This window comes from Pseudophryne corroboree, chromosome 2 (genome assembly GCF_028390025.1).
Source record: "Pseudophryne corroboree isolate aPseCor3 chromosome 2, aPseCor3.hap2, whole genome shotgun sequence".
NCBI lineage: Eukaryota > Metazoa > Chordata > Amphibia > Anura > Myobatrachidae > Pseudophryne > Pseudophryne corroboree.
This window is the reverse complement of record NC_086445.1, coordinates 250,101,010-250,119,296: the sequence shown is the minus strand read 5'-3', so window position 1 is coordinate 250,119,296 and position 18,287 is coordinate 250,101,010. Positions and strand designations below refer to the sequence as shown.

The following is an 18,287-nucleotide window of genomic DNA, read 5'->3' as shown; positions in this document are numbered from 1 at the left end:
TCTGGGACGGACGGCGAGGGTGAGATCCTGCGTACCAATCCCTCTGGAGCTAATGGTGTCCAGTAGCCTAAGAAGCAGGACCTAGCTTCAGAGAGTAGGGCTGCTTCTCTCCCCTCAGTCCCTCGATGCAGGGAGTCTGTTGCCAGCAGAGCTCCCTGAAAATAAAAAACCTAACAAAATACTTTCTATCAGTAAACTCAGGAGAGCTCACTGAAAAGCACCCAGCTCTCCTCTGGGCACAGTATCAAACTGACAAAAAACAAGATAGCACTTCCCTGCGCTGGACGTGTTACAGCTGCGAATATGAATATACTCCGGAGTTATCAACCGGAAAACAACAATGTCACAATGTAAAAATTATATCATATGCGCTATAACACCTGATGGATATAAAGACAAAATTTCAGACCGGTTTGTTTCCAAATGTCCCAAAGATCACGGTTGCAGTCTCAATAGATTTTCTCCATAAATACGTACATGTGGAGAGAAAACAAAACAAAGACCTCCAATGTGTAGTAGTTCTTTTCAAATGTGACGTGACTATGGGGAATCCAGTATCCACTCCTTTGTGTCTTTATGTGGTATTAAGGGACCACCCAGATAGTGTCTTAGTTGAAAAAACACGGAGTGCTCACTTTCTTGCTTACTTTAAAGTGCGGAGAAGAACTCCTATAAAGGTTTCTTTTGACTTCTCGAAAAGGACACCCCCTTCACTGGATAACTTGCTTTTATAAACGTTTCTCCAGATAATGGTATATAAGGAAAAGAGAAAAAAATTCCAATATGTAGTGGTTCTATCAACATAGGCATGCCACAAACAGCATGCCACCAACGCGTTTCGACTACTCTAGTCTTCCTCAGGGTGATGTTCTTCACCCTGAGGAAGACTAGAGTAGTCGAAACGCATTGGTGGCATGCTGTTTGTGAGAACTTGGTAACCTTTATCTTTGTGGCACCCAGCGGAACTGGTGAGAACATTTGGGCCCCACTGTGTTTCTCACCTTCCACTGGTAATACTACACCTGCCTAAATAGGGTGACCATCGCTCTCATTTTTAGTTTTTATTTTATGTTTTAATTTGTATTTTTGTATACAATAAAAATCCGTTTTTTAATCACAAAACGGTCTGTTTTTCGGTGGAGATATCAAACGGAGGCGATTGAAAGAAACAGCTATAGGAATATACCCTGCACACTTCAAGTAAGCATACGTGTAAGCAAGTTATGTCAGAAAAATTAAGAATTTGTGAGTTTGGCACAAGTCTGAAAGATACCTTTACACACGTTCACCTGCCTATGTTGATAGAACCACTACATATTGGAATTTTTTTCTCTTTTCCTTATATACCATTATCTGGAGAAACGTTTATAAAAGCAAGTTATCCAGTGAAGGGGGTGTCCTTTTCGAGAAGTCAAAAGAAACCTTTATAGGAGTTCTTCTCCGCACTTTAAAGTAAGCAAGAAAGTGAGCACTCCGTGTTTTTTCAAATAAGACACTATCTGCGTGGTCCCTTAATACCACATAAAGACACAAAGGAGTGGATACTGGATTCCCCATAGTCACGTCACATCATCTCTCACCATTTGAAAAGAACTACTACACATTGGAGGTCTTTGTCTTGTTTTCTCTCCACATGTACCTATTTATGGAGAAAATCTATTGAGACTGCAACCGTGATCTTTGGGACATTTGGAAACAAACCGGTCTGAAATTTTGTCTTTATATCCATCAGGTGTTATAGCGCATATGATATAATTTTTACATTGTGACAGTATCAAACTGAGGTCTGGAGGAGGGGCATAGAGGGAGGAGCCAGTGCACACCAGGAACTAAATTCTTTCTTAAAGTGCCCATGTCTCCTGCGGAGCCCGTCTATCCCATGGTCCTTACGGAGTCCCCAGCATCCTCTAGGACGTTAGAGAAATATGCTTTTTGTTTTAGAACCCTTATCCAATAGTATAATGTGTGACTACACACTAGATGATATTATAAGCGATATGGACAATTCCGACACATCAGGACAACATATAATTTAAAATTGTCCAGTGTATATGCACTATGGAATACAGATGCATGCTCCAGAGGATACTCCGCCAGACTGCATGCAGGTCAGATGGGCTATACCACCAGCAAGGAATTTGCTCCATCGCTGCCGGCATTGGCAAATGCACTTGCCAGTGCCGCAAAACCTCCTCCCGGACCGTCACCACCGATATCGCACTGGGTACACATCCTCTAGTGTGTTCCCACTTTAAAGCTGGGTACACACACAGTTCACATGTAAAAATACAGTACATGTACATGCAAAGTTAAAGCTTAAAGCTGGGTACCCAGTGTGATTATCGGAGGCGATATCAAACTTGCCAAAGCCGGCATCGATGGAGCGATGGCGGGGGAAACGGGGGTATTCGGCTGCATGGCCCTTGCCTGCGATGTTGCCCATCGGACCTGCATGCAGTCCGGAGGATGTCGCTTAACGCATACACGCTGGACAATTTTAAATGATAGGTTATTCAAATGCGTTGTAATCGTCCTCATAGCTTAAAATATTGTCTAAACATGACTAAAAGTGATGATTCCCAAACGAGAAGAATGAGAATGCTGCTGGGTACTGGGGTTACTTTAAGCTGTTGTCCTTGTAGATGGCAGATCTGCCAGTTCCGTCTGTGTGTGTGTAATAATACATTTTCAGTATGGTGCGCCAAGACAAAGGAAGAAAAAAAAACAAAAAACCCCCCCCCCCCAAAGTATTATGAATTATTTACCTTAGAATAGTATTGAACTTGTGTTGAAAAAAAATACAGTATATTCAGTAACTGACCAAAAGTTTAAGTTCTATTGTGTTATGTTGCCAAAGTTAATAAAAACCAGTTTACAAAAAAAAAAAGCTTAAGTTCAAAATAATATTCTCTCTAATGTGTCGTCGGACTTCCCTGGGATGACTGGCTTGTGTTAGTTTTGTGAGCGAAAGTGCCTTGTTAATGAGGGGTCAGAAGAGATTGGCCAAACTGGTTTTACAGGTTGAGTCTCTCATATCCGAGCATCCAATATCCAAACTTTTTCAAGTAATTGTGTTAGTTTTGTGAGCGAAAGTGCCTGGTTAATGAGGGGTCAGAGGAGATTGGCCAAACTGGTTCTACAGGTTGAGTCTCTCATATCAGAGCATCCAATATCCAAACTTTTTCTAGTGCGACTGAGATAGTGACACCTTTGATTTCTAATGGTTCCCATGACACAAACTTTGTTTCATGCACATAAATATTAAAAATACTGCATAAAATACCTTCAGGCTACGTGTATAAGGTGTATATGAAACATAAATGCTGTCTTTGTTTATACTTGGGTCCCATCGCCAAGATATCTCATTATGGTATGCAAATATTCCAAAATACAGGAAAATCCGAACTACTACTGGTCCTAAACATTTCAGCTCTGGGAGACTCAACCTGTAGCTGAATAGAAGGCGACAGTAATTCAGCTAACCATGAATTACCACAATGATATATGAAGAAGAACATCACTAAACACAACGCCTGTTAGACCTAGGAATTGGATAGGCTTACAGCAGTGGAAGGGGATCCGGTTAGGATACCGGCTGTCATAATGCCAACGCTGGAATCCCGACACATAACGGAATGCCGGTGCCGATATCCCGACAAGAATCACAATCCCGCCGCTGGCATCCAGACACCCGGGATCCTGATCGCTACACTGCCAACCCCCCGGCGAGGGTTAGGCTGCGGTCCATGGAGGTTAGGGTCAGGCAACACCGGTGATGGTTAGGCTGCAGGGGGTTAGGCACATCGGGGAGGGTTAAACTTAGGCTGCAAACAGGGAGGGCTAGGGTCCTTTGGGGGAAGGTATCTATACTTACCTTCCCCTGTTGGGATTTTTATTATCAGTATGCAGCGGTCGATATTCTGACCGCCAGCATCCCGTCTGCTGAGATATCCATCCCATCCCCAGTGGAAGACCACACTGCAATTCACGTCTGTCAGTTGAAAACAGGTAACAAAGGCTGTAGTAGGCAAAGACTTACTTAAACTAGACAGATGAAGACTGGGAAAACATTACCACATCAGCTGAAACTGGATTTCTGCATAAACATACAGATGGTATAAAAAGCATGAATCCATCCTTCCTTGTGTGTGTGGTTCAGGCTGGTGATTGGGTGAGAAATGGTTTCTTGGAACATATAAGGCCCCCTAATACAAACTGAACATTGTTTAACTGCCACAGCCAACCTATCTTATGAGCCTTGATCTGAAGGCTTACTATGGTATTTCTTCAATGGCAATCTGTTCCTGGTAAAATTTACAAAATATTTCCAGAAGCATCACCATTATGTTGGTGCGAATTGGGGCAGGAGAACACCCTGCTTCCCAGCTTTTAGGCAGCCTGAAAAAAAATCCCTCTATGGAGAAAAGTATTACATAACTCAGATCTTAGTACCTAGACTCCCCACTACCTCGAGCAGGTGTGGGGAGTTTCTGCAATCCAAATACCTGGCTGAACCATTACAGAGGTTCCTCTTCATTTTCCCAAGGCCTCTTAGAAGGTATAGAGGTGGGAAGCTCACTGGTCAATCCCAGTCCCCCCATCATGTGTTTATTGTATTGACCTCTCTGACACTTCTTATAAGAATCTCATTATGCTCCATGGTGCTTTCCCCCTCCCCCTATTCTCTTTTCTGCAACCTTCCCCCATCTCAGTTTATCTTTTGAATTAAAAACCAGATAGGAAGCCCTAGGATAAACCTATATGGACTAACAACGCATTATGGGGTCGATTCTATTCGGCAACTAATGAATAGCGCCGGGAATTAGCTCCCGACGCTATTCAATTCAGCAACTAGTTACGTCGGCGATGGCCCGTTCTCGCCGACAAAACAGGTTGAATTGTCGGGAGAACGGGCATTCTCCGACTTAACTCCCCGGCGCGAGGCTGATTCCCGACAGAATCAGCCTCGCGCCGGCCGCGAGGCAGCACTTTTGACGGGTTTCTCTTCTCATCCCCCGGGGATGAGAGAAGAATTCCCGACAATTGCAGGTAATTAGTTGCTGAATTGAATAGCGTCGGGAGCTAATTCCCGGCGCTATTCATTAGTTGCCGAATAGAATCGACCCCTATGATAGTAGATCCTAGAACCGTCCACAGCTCATATGGCCCATAGAACGCCAAATTATATATATACACATACAGTTTGGTTGACCACAATAATAATTTTTTGTAGAAAAACAAGAGGAATTTGCTTATAGATTTCTGTAAACTAGGAAGGACTATTGTGGCAAACAATAGGACCGATTTATATTTTGTCATTGTTATAGTACAATAGCAGTTGTAATTGCATATTCATATGTCTTGCGTAGAAATGTGAGAAAGCTACCCATGGATATCAATATATAAATGGACAAATGTCTTAAAAATTACGGCATGACTCGTGTTTAGAAAAAAATTCAGAAAGTTAGACGACAATGGTTCACAGATAACCTGTCTACTCTAGAAACAAATATTATTATAATACAATAAGTATAGGACTCAGCCTTGATCTCTATGTTAGTATTTGTATTCACTGATTATTTCTTGCATTTGCCATTATAATAACCTACGTCAGAACTATGAATCTCCCTCCAATGTACATGTCTCAATTCTGGCAAACAGCTGACCAAGGAATTCCTGGCTTCACATGATGCAGTCTGCTTTTGATGCAGGTTGGCTATCAGATAACACTGCCTAATTTCCACTTGCATACTGTTAATACATTCCTTTTCTCAATAGGCTATTCAGCTACATGCCTACATTTCACACCCCCTTGGCTCATTGCAGGACCTAGGTACAGATATCACAACTGGTTCTTTATGATGCAAAGAGCTACTGTTTATAAAAGGGATCTTTGCATTATGAAGTGTTATACACAATACAATAAAGGCGGCTTCATCTGCTAATGGAGTGTAAACAAAAGAGACACCATTGATGAGTAACTGCCTGGTGTCACTCACTGGGTGATTACAGAAAAAGGGATTGATCCTGATCATCTGCATGACTGGGAATGTTGCTTTATGCTACCTTTCCCATAGCTACAGTATATAGCCTTACAGCATACTTTACTTTTCCCTCACTGCCAAGGATCATGTATACACTCCAACTATATTATGTATACACTCCAACTATATTATGTAGTAGCAATGCCTCACTGCAGGGCAGGAAAAACACAGGTAATAAATAGCCATAGGTGGAAAGCCAGACACTGGGCATATACATCCCTAAGGCCCCTGGCTATATATATGTTACATAACATGTCACACACATGTACACCTGACAAACTACCCCTGTTACTATCGGCCCCACACAGTGACTATGGCACCCGGGATTTTATCACATCACTCCGGCTGTTTCCCCTCACGCCCGGGTCACGCAGCTTTTTCCACAAACTACTTCTCACACCACGAATCACGTGACAACAAAAAAAACACCCCTCCAGGCCCCGCCCTGTACCCGCGCGTACCCCACAAATACTCTCACCTGATTGGGTGACGCTGCGCTCGCGTCCGGCAGCCCCGGAGCCCCTGGAATGTCGCGAGCCCGACGAAGTCGCTCAAGGAGCGCGCGCCCACGCCGGTGAGGCGGCTCGCGCATTTAGCGGCCATTCCTGAAGGGAAGGGATTCGTGAAGCACCGGTGTGAGCGGAGTGTAGTTTGGGAGGAGCCGCTGCTCGGCCGGACTCCTCGGTCGTCTGACCTACGAAAGATGCCGGTTCAGTTCACCACAGTCCCCTGACTCCTACGTCATCACGTTACCATGGCCACCATGGTGACGTTTTCTCGTGAGATCAGCAGTGACGTTGGCCGCAATGGATGCCGGGAGTTGTAGTCCTGTTAGTATTAAGCTTCTTCCTCTGAAAACATACGTCAGGTTCGCTGGCTGGCACAGTGCTGTGGGTGCTGGCTGGCTTTCAGACCCGCCAAAACTAGCCGTTGTCTGTCACAGCCAGAGAGAGAGAAAAAAGTGATGTTGTGTAGTTACGTTTATATACAAATATCCAAGGTCACCTTAATGATGTTCCACATAATTATAATCCCAGATTACCAATCTACAGGTTGTGTTTCAAGTGTAGAGATAGTAAATATGGTGAGTACTTCTTGCAATGATTAAAGCAGCAGTAGGACTCAGGAACTATTATGTACATTTGAGAAGGCTGCGCCAGAGTGCACCATATGCATAAGTACAAATTTTTGTTTGGAAGAAAAGGGGACAGGGCTGTGAAGACAATTACTGAGGTCTCTTATGAGTTGGGATTTACATTATTATTAATATTACTACATTTTATTTGTAAGGCCCCACAAGAGTTTTTCAGCGCTGTACATACGGTACACAGAACAATACAGGGTACACACAATTTAACACTACAATAACTGAAATACTAAATCAGCACAGGTAATAATTAGCACCACAATTCTCAGTAAACAATACAGCTGAGATGTAAGGAAGCAAAGGAGTAATTGGCGTACTACTAGGGCGGGCAGCTGTTGGAAGAGATGAATGGTTACGAGTTGAGAGGAGATGCGGGTATAGACAGTCGATGAGTAGGAGAGAGCTGTGAAAACACGAGGGAAGAGGGCCCTGCTCCGAGGAGTATACAATCTTTTTGGAGGGGGGAGACCGGTGACATGAGGGTCTGATGGCAGGCAGTAAGCAAGGCAGAGATGGCCAAGGCATGATGCAAGTGGTTGGGAAACCGGCCTTAGGACTAGGGGGGTAATTCCAAGTTGATCGCAGCAGGACATTTTTTAGCAGTTGGGCAAAACCATGTGCACTGCAGGGAAGGCAGATTTAACATGTGCAGAGAGAGTTAGATTTGGGTGTGGTGTGTTCAATCTGCAATCTAATTTGCAGTGTAAAAATAAAGCAGCCAGTATTTACTATGCACAGAAATAAAATAACCCACCCAAATCTAACTCTTTCTGCACATGTTATATCTGCCTCCCCTGCAGTGCACATGGTTTTGCCCAATTGCTAACAAAATTCCTGCTGCCATCAACTTGGAATTACCCCCCAGGTTAGGCGGTGGAAGGGTACACTTTTGTGAACAGGTGGGTTTTCAGTGCCCGTTTGAAGCTTTGCAAGGTCAGGGAGAGTCTAATAGAGTGAGGGAGCTCATTCCAGTTAAGGGTAGCAGCACGGGCAAAGTCTTGGATTTGCGCATGGGATGCAGTGACCAGGGAAGAGAGGCGCAACGGTCTTTAGCCGACCGGAAATGGCTGGAGAGAGCATGTTGGGAAATGAGGCTGCAGACGTAGGGAGCAGAGGAGTTAGAAAGGGCATTGTATGTGATGGTGAGGAGTTTGAAGATAATTCTGTATGAGCATGGGAGATTTTGTCGAAGGGGAATAGCAGATGTGGAGTGGCGTGAGGAAGATAAGTCTAGCTACGGAGTTGTGAACATCTGAGGAGAGCAAGGTGGGAGGCCAGTGAGGAGAATGTTGCAGTAATCAAGCTATGAGATGACCAGCGAGGGGATAATAAGTTTAGTCGCAGTCTGGGAGAAGAACAGCCAAATGCGATCAATGTTGCCTAGCTGGAACTAGGGAGGCCAATGCCAGGCCATTTTTTCAATCCCGGGATTCGGGATTGAAAAACGCTCATTCCCGGGATTGCAGTAGGGAGCAGGGAGAGTGGAAGTGGAGGGCAATGGAGAAGAGTGTAGGGAGCACGGAGGCTGAAGGGAGCAGCGCTGGAGGGTGGGTGTAGTGTAGGGAGCAGCACTGGATAGTGGGTGTAGTGTAGGGAGTAGCGCTGGATAGTGGGTGTAGTGTAGGGAGCAGCGCTGGATAGTGGGTGTAGTGTAGGGAGCAGCGCTGGATAGTGGCTGTAGTGAAGGGACTAGGGAGCAGCACTGCAGGGTGTAGGAAGCGGAGTGGGAGAGGCTGCAGGGAGCACTGCAGTGAGGGAGGGTTGGTGTGAGTAATACTACACTTACTATTAGGTGAGCGGCAGCCATGGACAAGACACACTGAACGTGCCGGAGGCCTTTCAAAATGTAGCGCTGGCCGTCAGAACGGGCAGTCCGGCAGCCAATCAGGAGCCGCTGCGGCCGCTTCCCTGATTGGCTACCGGTCCGCCAGCTGTGATTGGCTAACGGCCGGCGCTACATTTGAAATGCCGCCGCCGCGGTCTGTTCATGGCTGCCGCCCGCCTAATACTGCCACCCGCCTAATAGTAAGTGTTACTTACACCCACCCTCCCTCACTGCACATGCGCAATGCAATCCCGGGATTGGAGCCTCCTTCAAATCCCAGCATTTTTGGGCCAGAATCCCGGGATCCCGCCGATCCCGGGATTGGTCTCCCTAGCTGGAACCGACAGGAATGAGCCAGAGATTAGACGTGGGGGGTGAATGAGAGGGAGGAGTCAATAATAATGCCCAAGCAGTGCAGTTGGGGAATGGAGATGATGGTGTTGTCAACAGTGATAGAGATATTGGTGGGGGGGTGGAGAGTCTGGACAGGGGAAAGATGAGTACGGTTTTGTCGGTATGAGTACAGTATGTTGAGCTTCAGGGAGCGCTCACATCCAGGAGGATATGGCGAGGAGGCAGCTAGATAACCAAGAGAGAGAGAGGAGGCGTATAATTGAGTATTGGCATCATAAAATTGGTATTGAAGGCCGAAGGAGCTTATGAGCGCACCCAGGGAAGAGGTGTACAGGGAAAGGAGCCAATGACAGAACCCTGGGGGACACCCGTGGAGAGGATGGAAGGGGGTGAGGTGGAGCAAGAGGCAAACACGGAGAAGGCGTGATTAGTGGACCAGGCAAGGACAGTGCTAGAGAGGCCAATGGTCTGGAGGTCGTGGAGGAGAGGATGATCCACAGTGTCAAGGGCAGAAAAGAGGTCCATGAGGATGAGCAGAGAGAAGTGACTTCTGGAAAGCAGGTCATTGGTGACTTTGACAAGGACAGTTTCAGTGAAGTAAAGCGGGCGAAAGCCAGATTGAAGAGAATCAAGGACAAAGTTGACAGGTAGCTGGTGAGATGGCTGTATACCAGCCACGTTAAGTAGTTTGGAGGCGAACGGGAGAATGGAGATGGGGCGGTAGCTAGTGGGTGAAGAAGGGTCAAGGTTGGGTTTTTTAAGAATAGGTGAGACAAGAGCATGTTTGAATGGCAAGGCAAAGATGCTGGTAGAGAGTGATTGGTTGAAGAGGTGATCTGGCAGTGGGGGAGAGGGAGTGAAGGAGGCGGGATGGAAGTGGGTCCAACGGACAGGGGGAGAGGATAAGATGAGGAAGTGGACTTCTTAGTCTGTGGTGGGGCGGAAGGAGCATAAAGTGGGACGGCTGGAGCGAGAGAATGGTGGGGGCGGCGGGATTGCCAAGGGGAGACGGAAGGATATTTCATGTCGGATGGCCTCATTTTTGGAGGAGTCAGTTGCAGTGAGGGAGGATAGGAGGGGGGCAACGGAGAGTGTTGAAAGTATCAAAGAAGCGGCGGGGACTGGAGGACTGAGAACAGATGAGTGATTTGAAAAAGTACTACTGATAGAGGGCAAAGCCATAGAAAGAGAAAATAAACTTGAAATGGAGGAAACCTGTCAGAGAGCGAGATTTCCTTCAGAGGTGCACAGCGGTACATAAGCATTTTTGCAGGAATCAGGTCAGTTTGGGGTGCCAGGGCTCGGGTTTAGGGCCTAATTACAAAGTTATAACATTTAAACATTACAGCGTTATAACATTTAAAAATGCTAACCTGGAAACCGATTTTACAGTGTGGTTGAAAGTCTGAGCAGACCAATAGTAAATATTGAATGCCTGCAATTTGTTTGAAACAGTAATTATTTATCATTGTAAAACTTATGGAATTGGGCTCATGGCAAGCTGATGATCTGAATGGTCATTTTCATCTTCAGCTATTCACGAGAATTGAAACTCAACCCTTTAAGATCACCCAACTTACAAAGTGACATCAGAGTACTGGGCTTCTTTAAGTGTCCTGGTGGCCATAATTGTTTTCCCACTCTAGCTCACACAAACCCCCCAAAATAAAATTTCTCCCAAAGCCTTCACCCCAAATATACTGTAAATATTCCCCTTTTCTCTGACGTCCTAAGTGGATGCTGGGGACTCCGTCAGGACCATGGGGATTAGCGGCTCCGCAGGAGACAGGGCACAAAAATAAAGCTTTAGGATCAGGTGGTGTGCACTGGCTCCTCCCCCTATGACCCTCCTCCAAGCCTCAGTTAGGTTTTTGTGCCCGTCCGAGCAGGGTGCAATCTAGGTGGCTCTCTTAAGGAGCTGCTTAGAAAAAGTTTTTAGGTTTTTTATGTTCAGTGAGTCCTGCTGGCAACAGGCTCACTGCATCGAGGGACTTAGGGGAGAGAAGTTCAACTCACCTGCGTGCAGGATGGATTGGCTTCTTAGGCTACTGGACACCATTAGCTCCAGAGGGAGTCGGAACACAGGTCTCACCTTGGGGTTCGTCCCGGAGCCGCGCCGCCGACCCCCCTTGCAGATGCTGAAGATTGAAGGTCCAGAAACCGGCGGCAGAAGGCTTTTCAGTCTTCATGAAGGTAGCGCACAGCACTGCAGCTGTGCGCCATTGTTGTCACACACTTCACACCATAGGTCACGGAGGGTGCAGGGCGCTGCTGGGGGCGCCCTGGGCAGCAATGTATAATACCTTTTATGGCTAAAAAATACATCACATATAGCCCTTGAGGCTATATGGATGTATTAAACCCATGCCAGATATCTCAAACTCCGGGAGAAAAGCCCGCCGGAATAGGGGGCGGGGCTTATTCTCCTCAGCACACAGCGCCATTTTCCTGCTCAGCTCCGCTGTGAGGAAGGCTCCCAGGACTCTCCCCTGCACTGCACTACAGAAACAGGGTAAAACAGAGAGGGGGGGCACTTTTTTTTGGCGATATTTGATATATTTAAGCTGCTATAAGGATACAACACTTATATAAGGTTGTTCCCATATATATTATAGCGCTTGGGTGTGTGCTGGCAAACTCTCCCTCTGTCTCCCCAAAGGGCTAGTGGGGTCCTGTCTTCGATAAGAGCATTCCCTGTGTGTCTGCTGTGTGTCGGTACGTGTGTGTCGACATGTATGAGGACGATGTTGGTGTGGAGGCAGAGCAATTGCCGATAATGGTGATGTCACCCCCCAGGGAGTCGACACCGGAGTGGATGGCTTTGTTTATGTCAGCACATTACAAAAATCAGTTGACGACATGAGACGGCCGGAAAACCAGTTGGTACCTGCCCAGGCGTCTCAGACACCGTCAGGGGCTGTAAAACGCCCTTTACCCCAGTCGGTCGACACAGACCCAGACACGGACACTGAATCTAGTGTCGACGGTGAAGAAACAAACGTATTTTCAAGTAGGGCCACACGTTATATGATCACGGCAATGAAGGAGGCTTTGCATATCATACTGCAAGTACCACAAAAAGGGGTATTATGTGGGGGGTGAAAAAACTACCTGTAGTTTTTCCTGAATCAGAGGAATTGAATGATGTATGTGATGAAGCGTGGGTTAACCCAGATAGAAAAGTGCTAATTTCAAAAAAGTTATTGGCATTATACCCTTTCCCGCCAGAGGTTAGGGCGCGCTGGGAAACACCCCCTAGGGTGGATAAGGCGCTCACACGCTTATCAAAACAAGTGGTGTTACCGTCTCCTGATACGGCCGCCCTCAAGGATCCAGCTGATAGGAGGCTGGAAACTACCCTAAAAAGTATATACACACATACTGGTGTTATACTGCGACCAGCCATCGCCTCAGCCTGGATGTGCAGTGCTGGGGTGGTCTGGTCGGATTCCCTGACTGAAAATATTGATACCCTGGATAGGGGACAGTATTTTATTGACTATAGAGCAATTAAAGGATGCTTTTCTTTATATGCGAGATGCTCAGAGGGATATTTGCACTCTGGCATCGAGAGTAAATGCGATGTCCATATTTGCCAGAAGAAGTTTATGGACGCGACAGTGGTCAGGTGATGCGGATTCTAAACGACATATGGAAGTATTGCCGTATAAAGGGGAGGAATTATTTGGCGTCGGTCTATCGGATCTGGTGGCCACGGCAACTGCCGGAAAATCCACCTTTTTACCTCAGACCCCCTCCCAACAGAAAAAGACACCGTCTTTTCAGCCGCAGTCCTTTCGGTCCTATAAGAACAAGCGGGCAAAAGGACAGTCATATCTGCCCCGGGGCAGAGGAAGGGGTAAGAGAGGACAGCAAGCTGCCCCTGCCCAGGAACAGAAGCCCTCCCAGGGTTCTGCAAAGCCCTCAGCATGACGCTGGGGCTTTACAAGCGGACTCAGGAGCAGTGGGGGGTCGACTCAAGAATTTCAGCGCACAGTGGGCTTGCTCACAGGTGGACCCCTGGATCCTGCAGGTAGTATCTCAGGGTTACAGGTTGGAATTCGAGAAGTCTCCCCCTCGCCGGTTCCTAAAGTCTGCTTTGCCAACGTCTCCCTCAGACAGGGCGACGGTATTGGAAGCCATTCACAAGCTGTTTTCTCAGCAGGTGATAGTCAAGGTACCCCTCCTACAACAAGGAAAAGGGTATTACTCCACGCTATTTGTGGTACCGAAGCCGGACGGCTCGGTAAGACCTATTCTAAATCTGAAATCTTTGAATCTGTACATACAGAAATTCAAATTCAAGATGGAGTCACTCAGAGCAGTGATAGCGAATCTGGAAGAAGGGGACTTTATGGTGTCCCTGGACATAAAGGATGCTTACCTGCATGTCCCAATTTGCCCTTCACATCAAGGGTACCTCAGGTTCGTGGTGCAAAACTGTCATTATCAGTTTCAGACGCTGCCGTTTGGATTGTCCACGGCACCTCGGGTCTTTACCAAGGTAATGGCCGAAATGATGATTCTTCTTCAAAGAAGAGGCGTATTAATTATCCCTTACTTGGACGATCTCCTGATAAGGGCAAGGTCCAGAGAACAGCTGGAGGACGGAGTAGCACTAACCCAATTAGTGCTGCAACAACACGGGTGGATTCTGAATTTTCCAAAATCTCAGTTGACACCGACAACACGTCTGCTGTTCCTGGGAATGATTCTGGACACGGTTCAGAAAAAGGTGTTTCTTCCGGAGGAGAAAGCCAAGGAGTTATCCAAACTTGTCAGGAACCTCCTAAAACCAGGAAAAGTGTCTGTGCATCAATGCACAAGAGTCCTGGGAAAGATGGTGGCTTCTTACGAAGCGATTCCATTCGGCAGATTCCACGCACAAACTTTTCAGTGGGATCTGTTGGACAAATGGTCCGGATCGCATCTGCAGATGCACCAGCGGATAACCTTATCACCACGGACAAGGGTGTCTCTTCTGTGGTGGTTGCAGAGTGCTCATCTGTTAGAGGGCCGCAGATTCGGCATACAGGACTGGGTCCTGGTGACCACGGATGCCAGTCTGAGAGGCTGGGGAGCGGTCACACAGGGAAGAAACTTCCAGGGAGTATGGTCAAGCCTGGAGATGTCTTTTCACATAAACATACTGGAGCTAAGAGCGATTTACAATGCTCTAAGTCTGGCAAAACCCCTGCTTCAGGGTCAGCCGGTGTTGATCCAGTCGGACAACATAACGGCAGTCGCCCACGTAAACAGACAGGGCGGCACAAGAAGCAGGACAGCAATGGCAGAAGCTGCAAGGATTCTTCGCTGGGCGGAAGATCATGTGATAGCACTGTCAGCAGTGTTCATTCCGGGAGTGGACAACTGGGAAGCAGACTTCCTCAGCAGACACGATCTACACCCGGGAGAGTGGGGACTTCATCCAGAAGTCTTCCATATGATTGTGAACCGTTGGGAAAAACCAAAGGTGGATATGATGGCGTCCCGCCTCAACAAAAAACTGGACAGGTATTGCGCCAGGTCAAGAGACCCTCAGGCAATAGCTGTGGACGCTCTGGTAACACCGTGGGTGTTCCAGTCAGTGTATGTGTTCCCTCCTCTGCCTCTCATACCAAAAGTACTGAGAATTATACGGCAAAGGGGAGTAAGAACGATACTCGTGGCTCCGGATTGGCCAAGAAGAACTTGGTACCCGGAACTTCAAGAGATGCTCACGGAGGATCCGTGGCCTCTACCTCTAAGACGGGACCTGCTTCAGCAGGGACCGTGTCTATTCCAAGACTTACCGCGGCTGCGTTTGACGGCGTGGCGGTTGAACGCCGAATTCTAAGGGAAAAAGGCATTCCGGAAGAGGTCATTCCTACACTGGTAAAAGCCAGGAAGGAGGTGACGGCACAACATTATCACCACATTTGGAGAAAATATGTTGCGTGGTGTGAGGCCAGGAAGGCCCCCACGGAGGAATTTCAATTGGGTCGATTCCTACATTTCCTGCAAACAGGATTGTCTATGGGCCTCAAATTGGGGTCCATTAAGGTTCAAATTTCGGCCCTGTCGATTTTCTTCCAGAAAGAATTGGCTTCAGTTCCTGAAGTCCAGACTTTTGTAAAAGGAGTACTACATATACAGCCCCCGGTTGTGCCCCCAGTGGCTCCGTGGGACCTTAATGTAGTTTTGGATTTTCTCAAATCCCATTGGTTTGAGCCACTTAAATCGGCGGATTTGAAATATCTTACATGGAAAGTAACCATGCTACTGGCCCTGGCTTCAGCCAGGAGAGTGTCAGAATTGGCGGCTTTATCCTATAAAAGCCCATATCTGATTTTCCATTCGGACAGGGCAGAACTGCGGACGCGTCCTCATTTTCTGCCTAAGGTGGTGTCAGCGTTTCACCTGAACCAGCCTATTGTGGTGCCTGCGGCTACTAGCGATTTGGAGGATTCCAAGTTGTTGGACGTGGTCCGGGCATTGAAAAAATATATTTCAAGAACTGCTGGAGTCAGAAAGTCTGACTCGCTGTTTATATTGTATGTACCCAACAAGCTGGGTGCTCCTGCTTCTAAGCAGACGATTGCTCGTTGGATTTGTAGCACAATTCAACTTGCACATTCTGTGGCAGGCCTGCCACAGCCTAAATCTGTCAAGGCCCATTCCACAAGGAAAGTGGGCTCATCCTGGGCGGCTGCCCGGGGGGTCTCGGCATTACAACTCTGCCGAGCAGCTACGTGGTCGGGGGAGAACACGTTTGTAAAATTCTACAAATTTGATACCCTGGCTAAAGAGGACCTGGAGTTCTCTCATTCGGTGCTGCAGAGTCATCCGCACTCTCCCGCCCGTTTGGGAGCTTTGGTATAATCCCCATGGTCCTGACGGAGTCCCCAGCATCCACTTAGGACGTCAGAGAAAATAAGATTTTACTTACCGATAAATCTATTTCTCGTAGTCCGTAGTGGATGCTGTGCGCCCATCCCAAGTGCGGATTGTCTGCAATACTTGTACATAGTTATTGTTACAAAAAAATCGGGTTGTTATTGTTGTGAGCCGTCTTTTCAGAGGCTCCTACGTTTGTCATACTGTTAACTGGGTTCAGATCACAAGTTGTACGGTGTGATTGGTGTGGCTGGTATGAGTCTTACCCGGGATTCATTATCCTTCCTTATTGTGTACGCTCGTCCGGGCACAGTATCCTAACTGAGGCTTGGAGGAGGGTCATAGGGGGAGGAGCCAGTGCACACCACCTGATCCTAAAGCTTTATTTTTGTGCCCTGTCTCCTGCGGAGCCGCTAATCCCCATGGTCCTGACGGAGTCCCCAGCATCCACTACGGACTACGAGAAATAGATTTATCGGTAAGTAAAATCTTATTTTCTCTGACGTCCTAGTGGATGCTGGGACTCCGTAAGGACCATGGGGAATAGCGGCTCCGCAGGAGACAGGGCACAAAATAAAAGCTTAAGGATCAGGTGGTGTGCACTGGCTCCTCCCCCTATGACCCTCCTCCAAGCCTCAGTTAGATTTTTGTGCCCGGCCGAGAAGGGTGCAATCTAGGTGGCTCTCCTGAGCTGCTTAGAATAAAAGTTTAGTTAGGTTTTTTTATTTTCAGTGAGTCCTGCTGGCAACAGGCTCACTGCATCGTGGGACTAAGGGGAGAAGAAACGGACTCACCTGAGTGCAGAGTGGATCGGGTTTCTTAGGCTACTGGACACTAGCTCCAGAGGGACGATCACAGGTTCAGCCTGGATGGGTCACCGGAGCCGCGCCGCCGTCCCCCTTACAGAGCCAGAAGAGACGAAGAGGTCCGGTGAAATCGGCGGCAGAAGACATCCTGTCTTCAGACTAAGGTAGCGCACAGCACTGCAGCTGTGCGCCATTGCTCTCAGCACACTTCACACTCCGGTCACTGAGGGTGCAGGGCGCTGGGGGGGGAGCGCCCTGAGACGCAATATAACAGAATACCTTAGGTGGCAAAACAGAATACATCACATATAGCTCCTGGGCTATATGGATGTATTTTAATCCCCTGCCATTTTACACAAAAAAGCGGGAGATAAGGACATCGTGAAGGGGCGGAGCCTATCTCCTCAGCACACAAGCGCCATTTTCCCTCACAGCTCCGCTGGAAGGACGGCTCCCTGACTCTCCCCTGCAGTCCTGCTTCAGAATCAGGGTAAAAAAAAGAGAAGGGGGGGCACGTTTGGCAGCAAATAAATATATTAACAGCAGCTATAAGGGAGTAACACTTATATAAGGTTATCCCTGTATATATATATAGCGCTGGGTGTGTGCTGGCAGACTCTCCCTCTGTCTCTCCAAAGGGCTAAGTGGGGTCCTGTCCTCTATCAGAGCATTCCCGGTGTGTGTGCTGTGTGTCGGTACGCGTGTGTCGACATGTATGAGGAGGAAAATGATGTGGAGGCGGAGCAGTTGCCTGTGTTGGTGATGTCACCCCCTAGGGAGTCGACACCTGACTGGATGATTGTATTTAAACAATTAAGTGATAATGTCAGCAATTTGCAAAAAACTGTTGACGACATGAGACAGCCGGCAAATCAATTAGTGCCTGTCCAGGCGTCTCAAACACCGTCAGGGGCGCTAAAACGCCCGTTACCTCAGTGGGTCGACACAGACCCTGACACAGATACTGAGTCTAGTGTCGACGGTGACGAGACAAACGTAATGTCCAGTAGGGCCACACGTTACATGATCACGGCAATGAAAGAGGCATTGAACCTTTCTGACACTACAAGTACCACAAAGAAGGGTATTATGTGGGGTGAGAAAAAACTACCAATATTTTTTCCTGAGTCAGAGGAAATAAATGAGGTGTGTGAAAAAGCGTGGGTTTCCCCCGATAAAAAACAGCTAATTTCTAAAAAATTATTAGCATTATATCCTTTCCCGCCAGAGGTTAG

At 47.4% G+C, this 18,287-nt stretch overlaps 1 protein-coding gene across 2 annotated transcripts in view; it reads right to left on the bottom strand.

Annotated features, from left to right (window-relative positions):
- The window catches only part of LOC135013678 (coenzyme Q-binding protein COQ10 homolog A, mitochondrial), a 96,901-nt gene extending 89,957 nt beyond the window's left edge, over window positions 1–6,944 (bottom strand). Inside the window, exon 1 of one of the 2 annotated variants that reach the window (XM_063952650.1) lies at window positions 6,523–6,944. In XM_063952650.1, the coding sequence (XP_063808720.1) occupies window positions 6,523–6,647 (125 nt within the window). In that variant the 5' untranslated portion in view covers window positions 6,648–6,944. Of the gene's footprint in view, window positions 1–5,609; window positions 6,432–6,522 lie in introns of those variants that run through there. The other variant, XM_063952651.1, reaches the window with a different exon arrangement.
- Window positions 6,945–18,287: the final 11,343 nt, after the last annotated feature.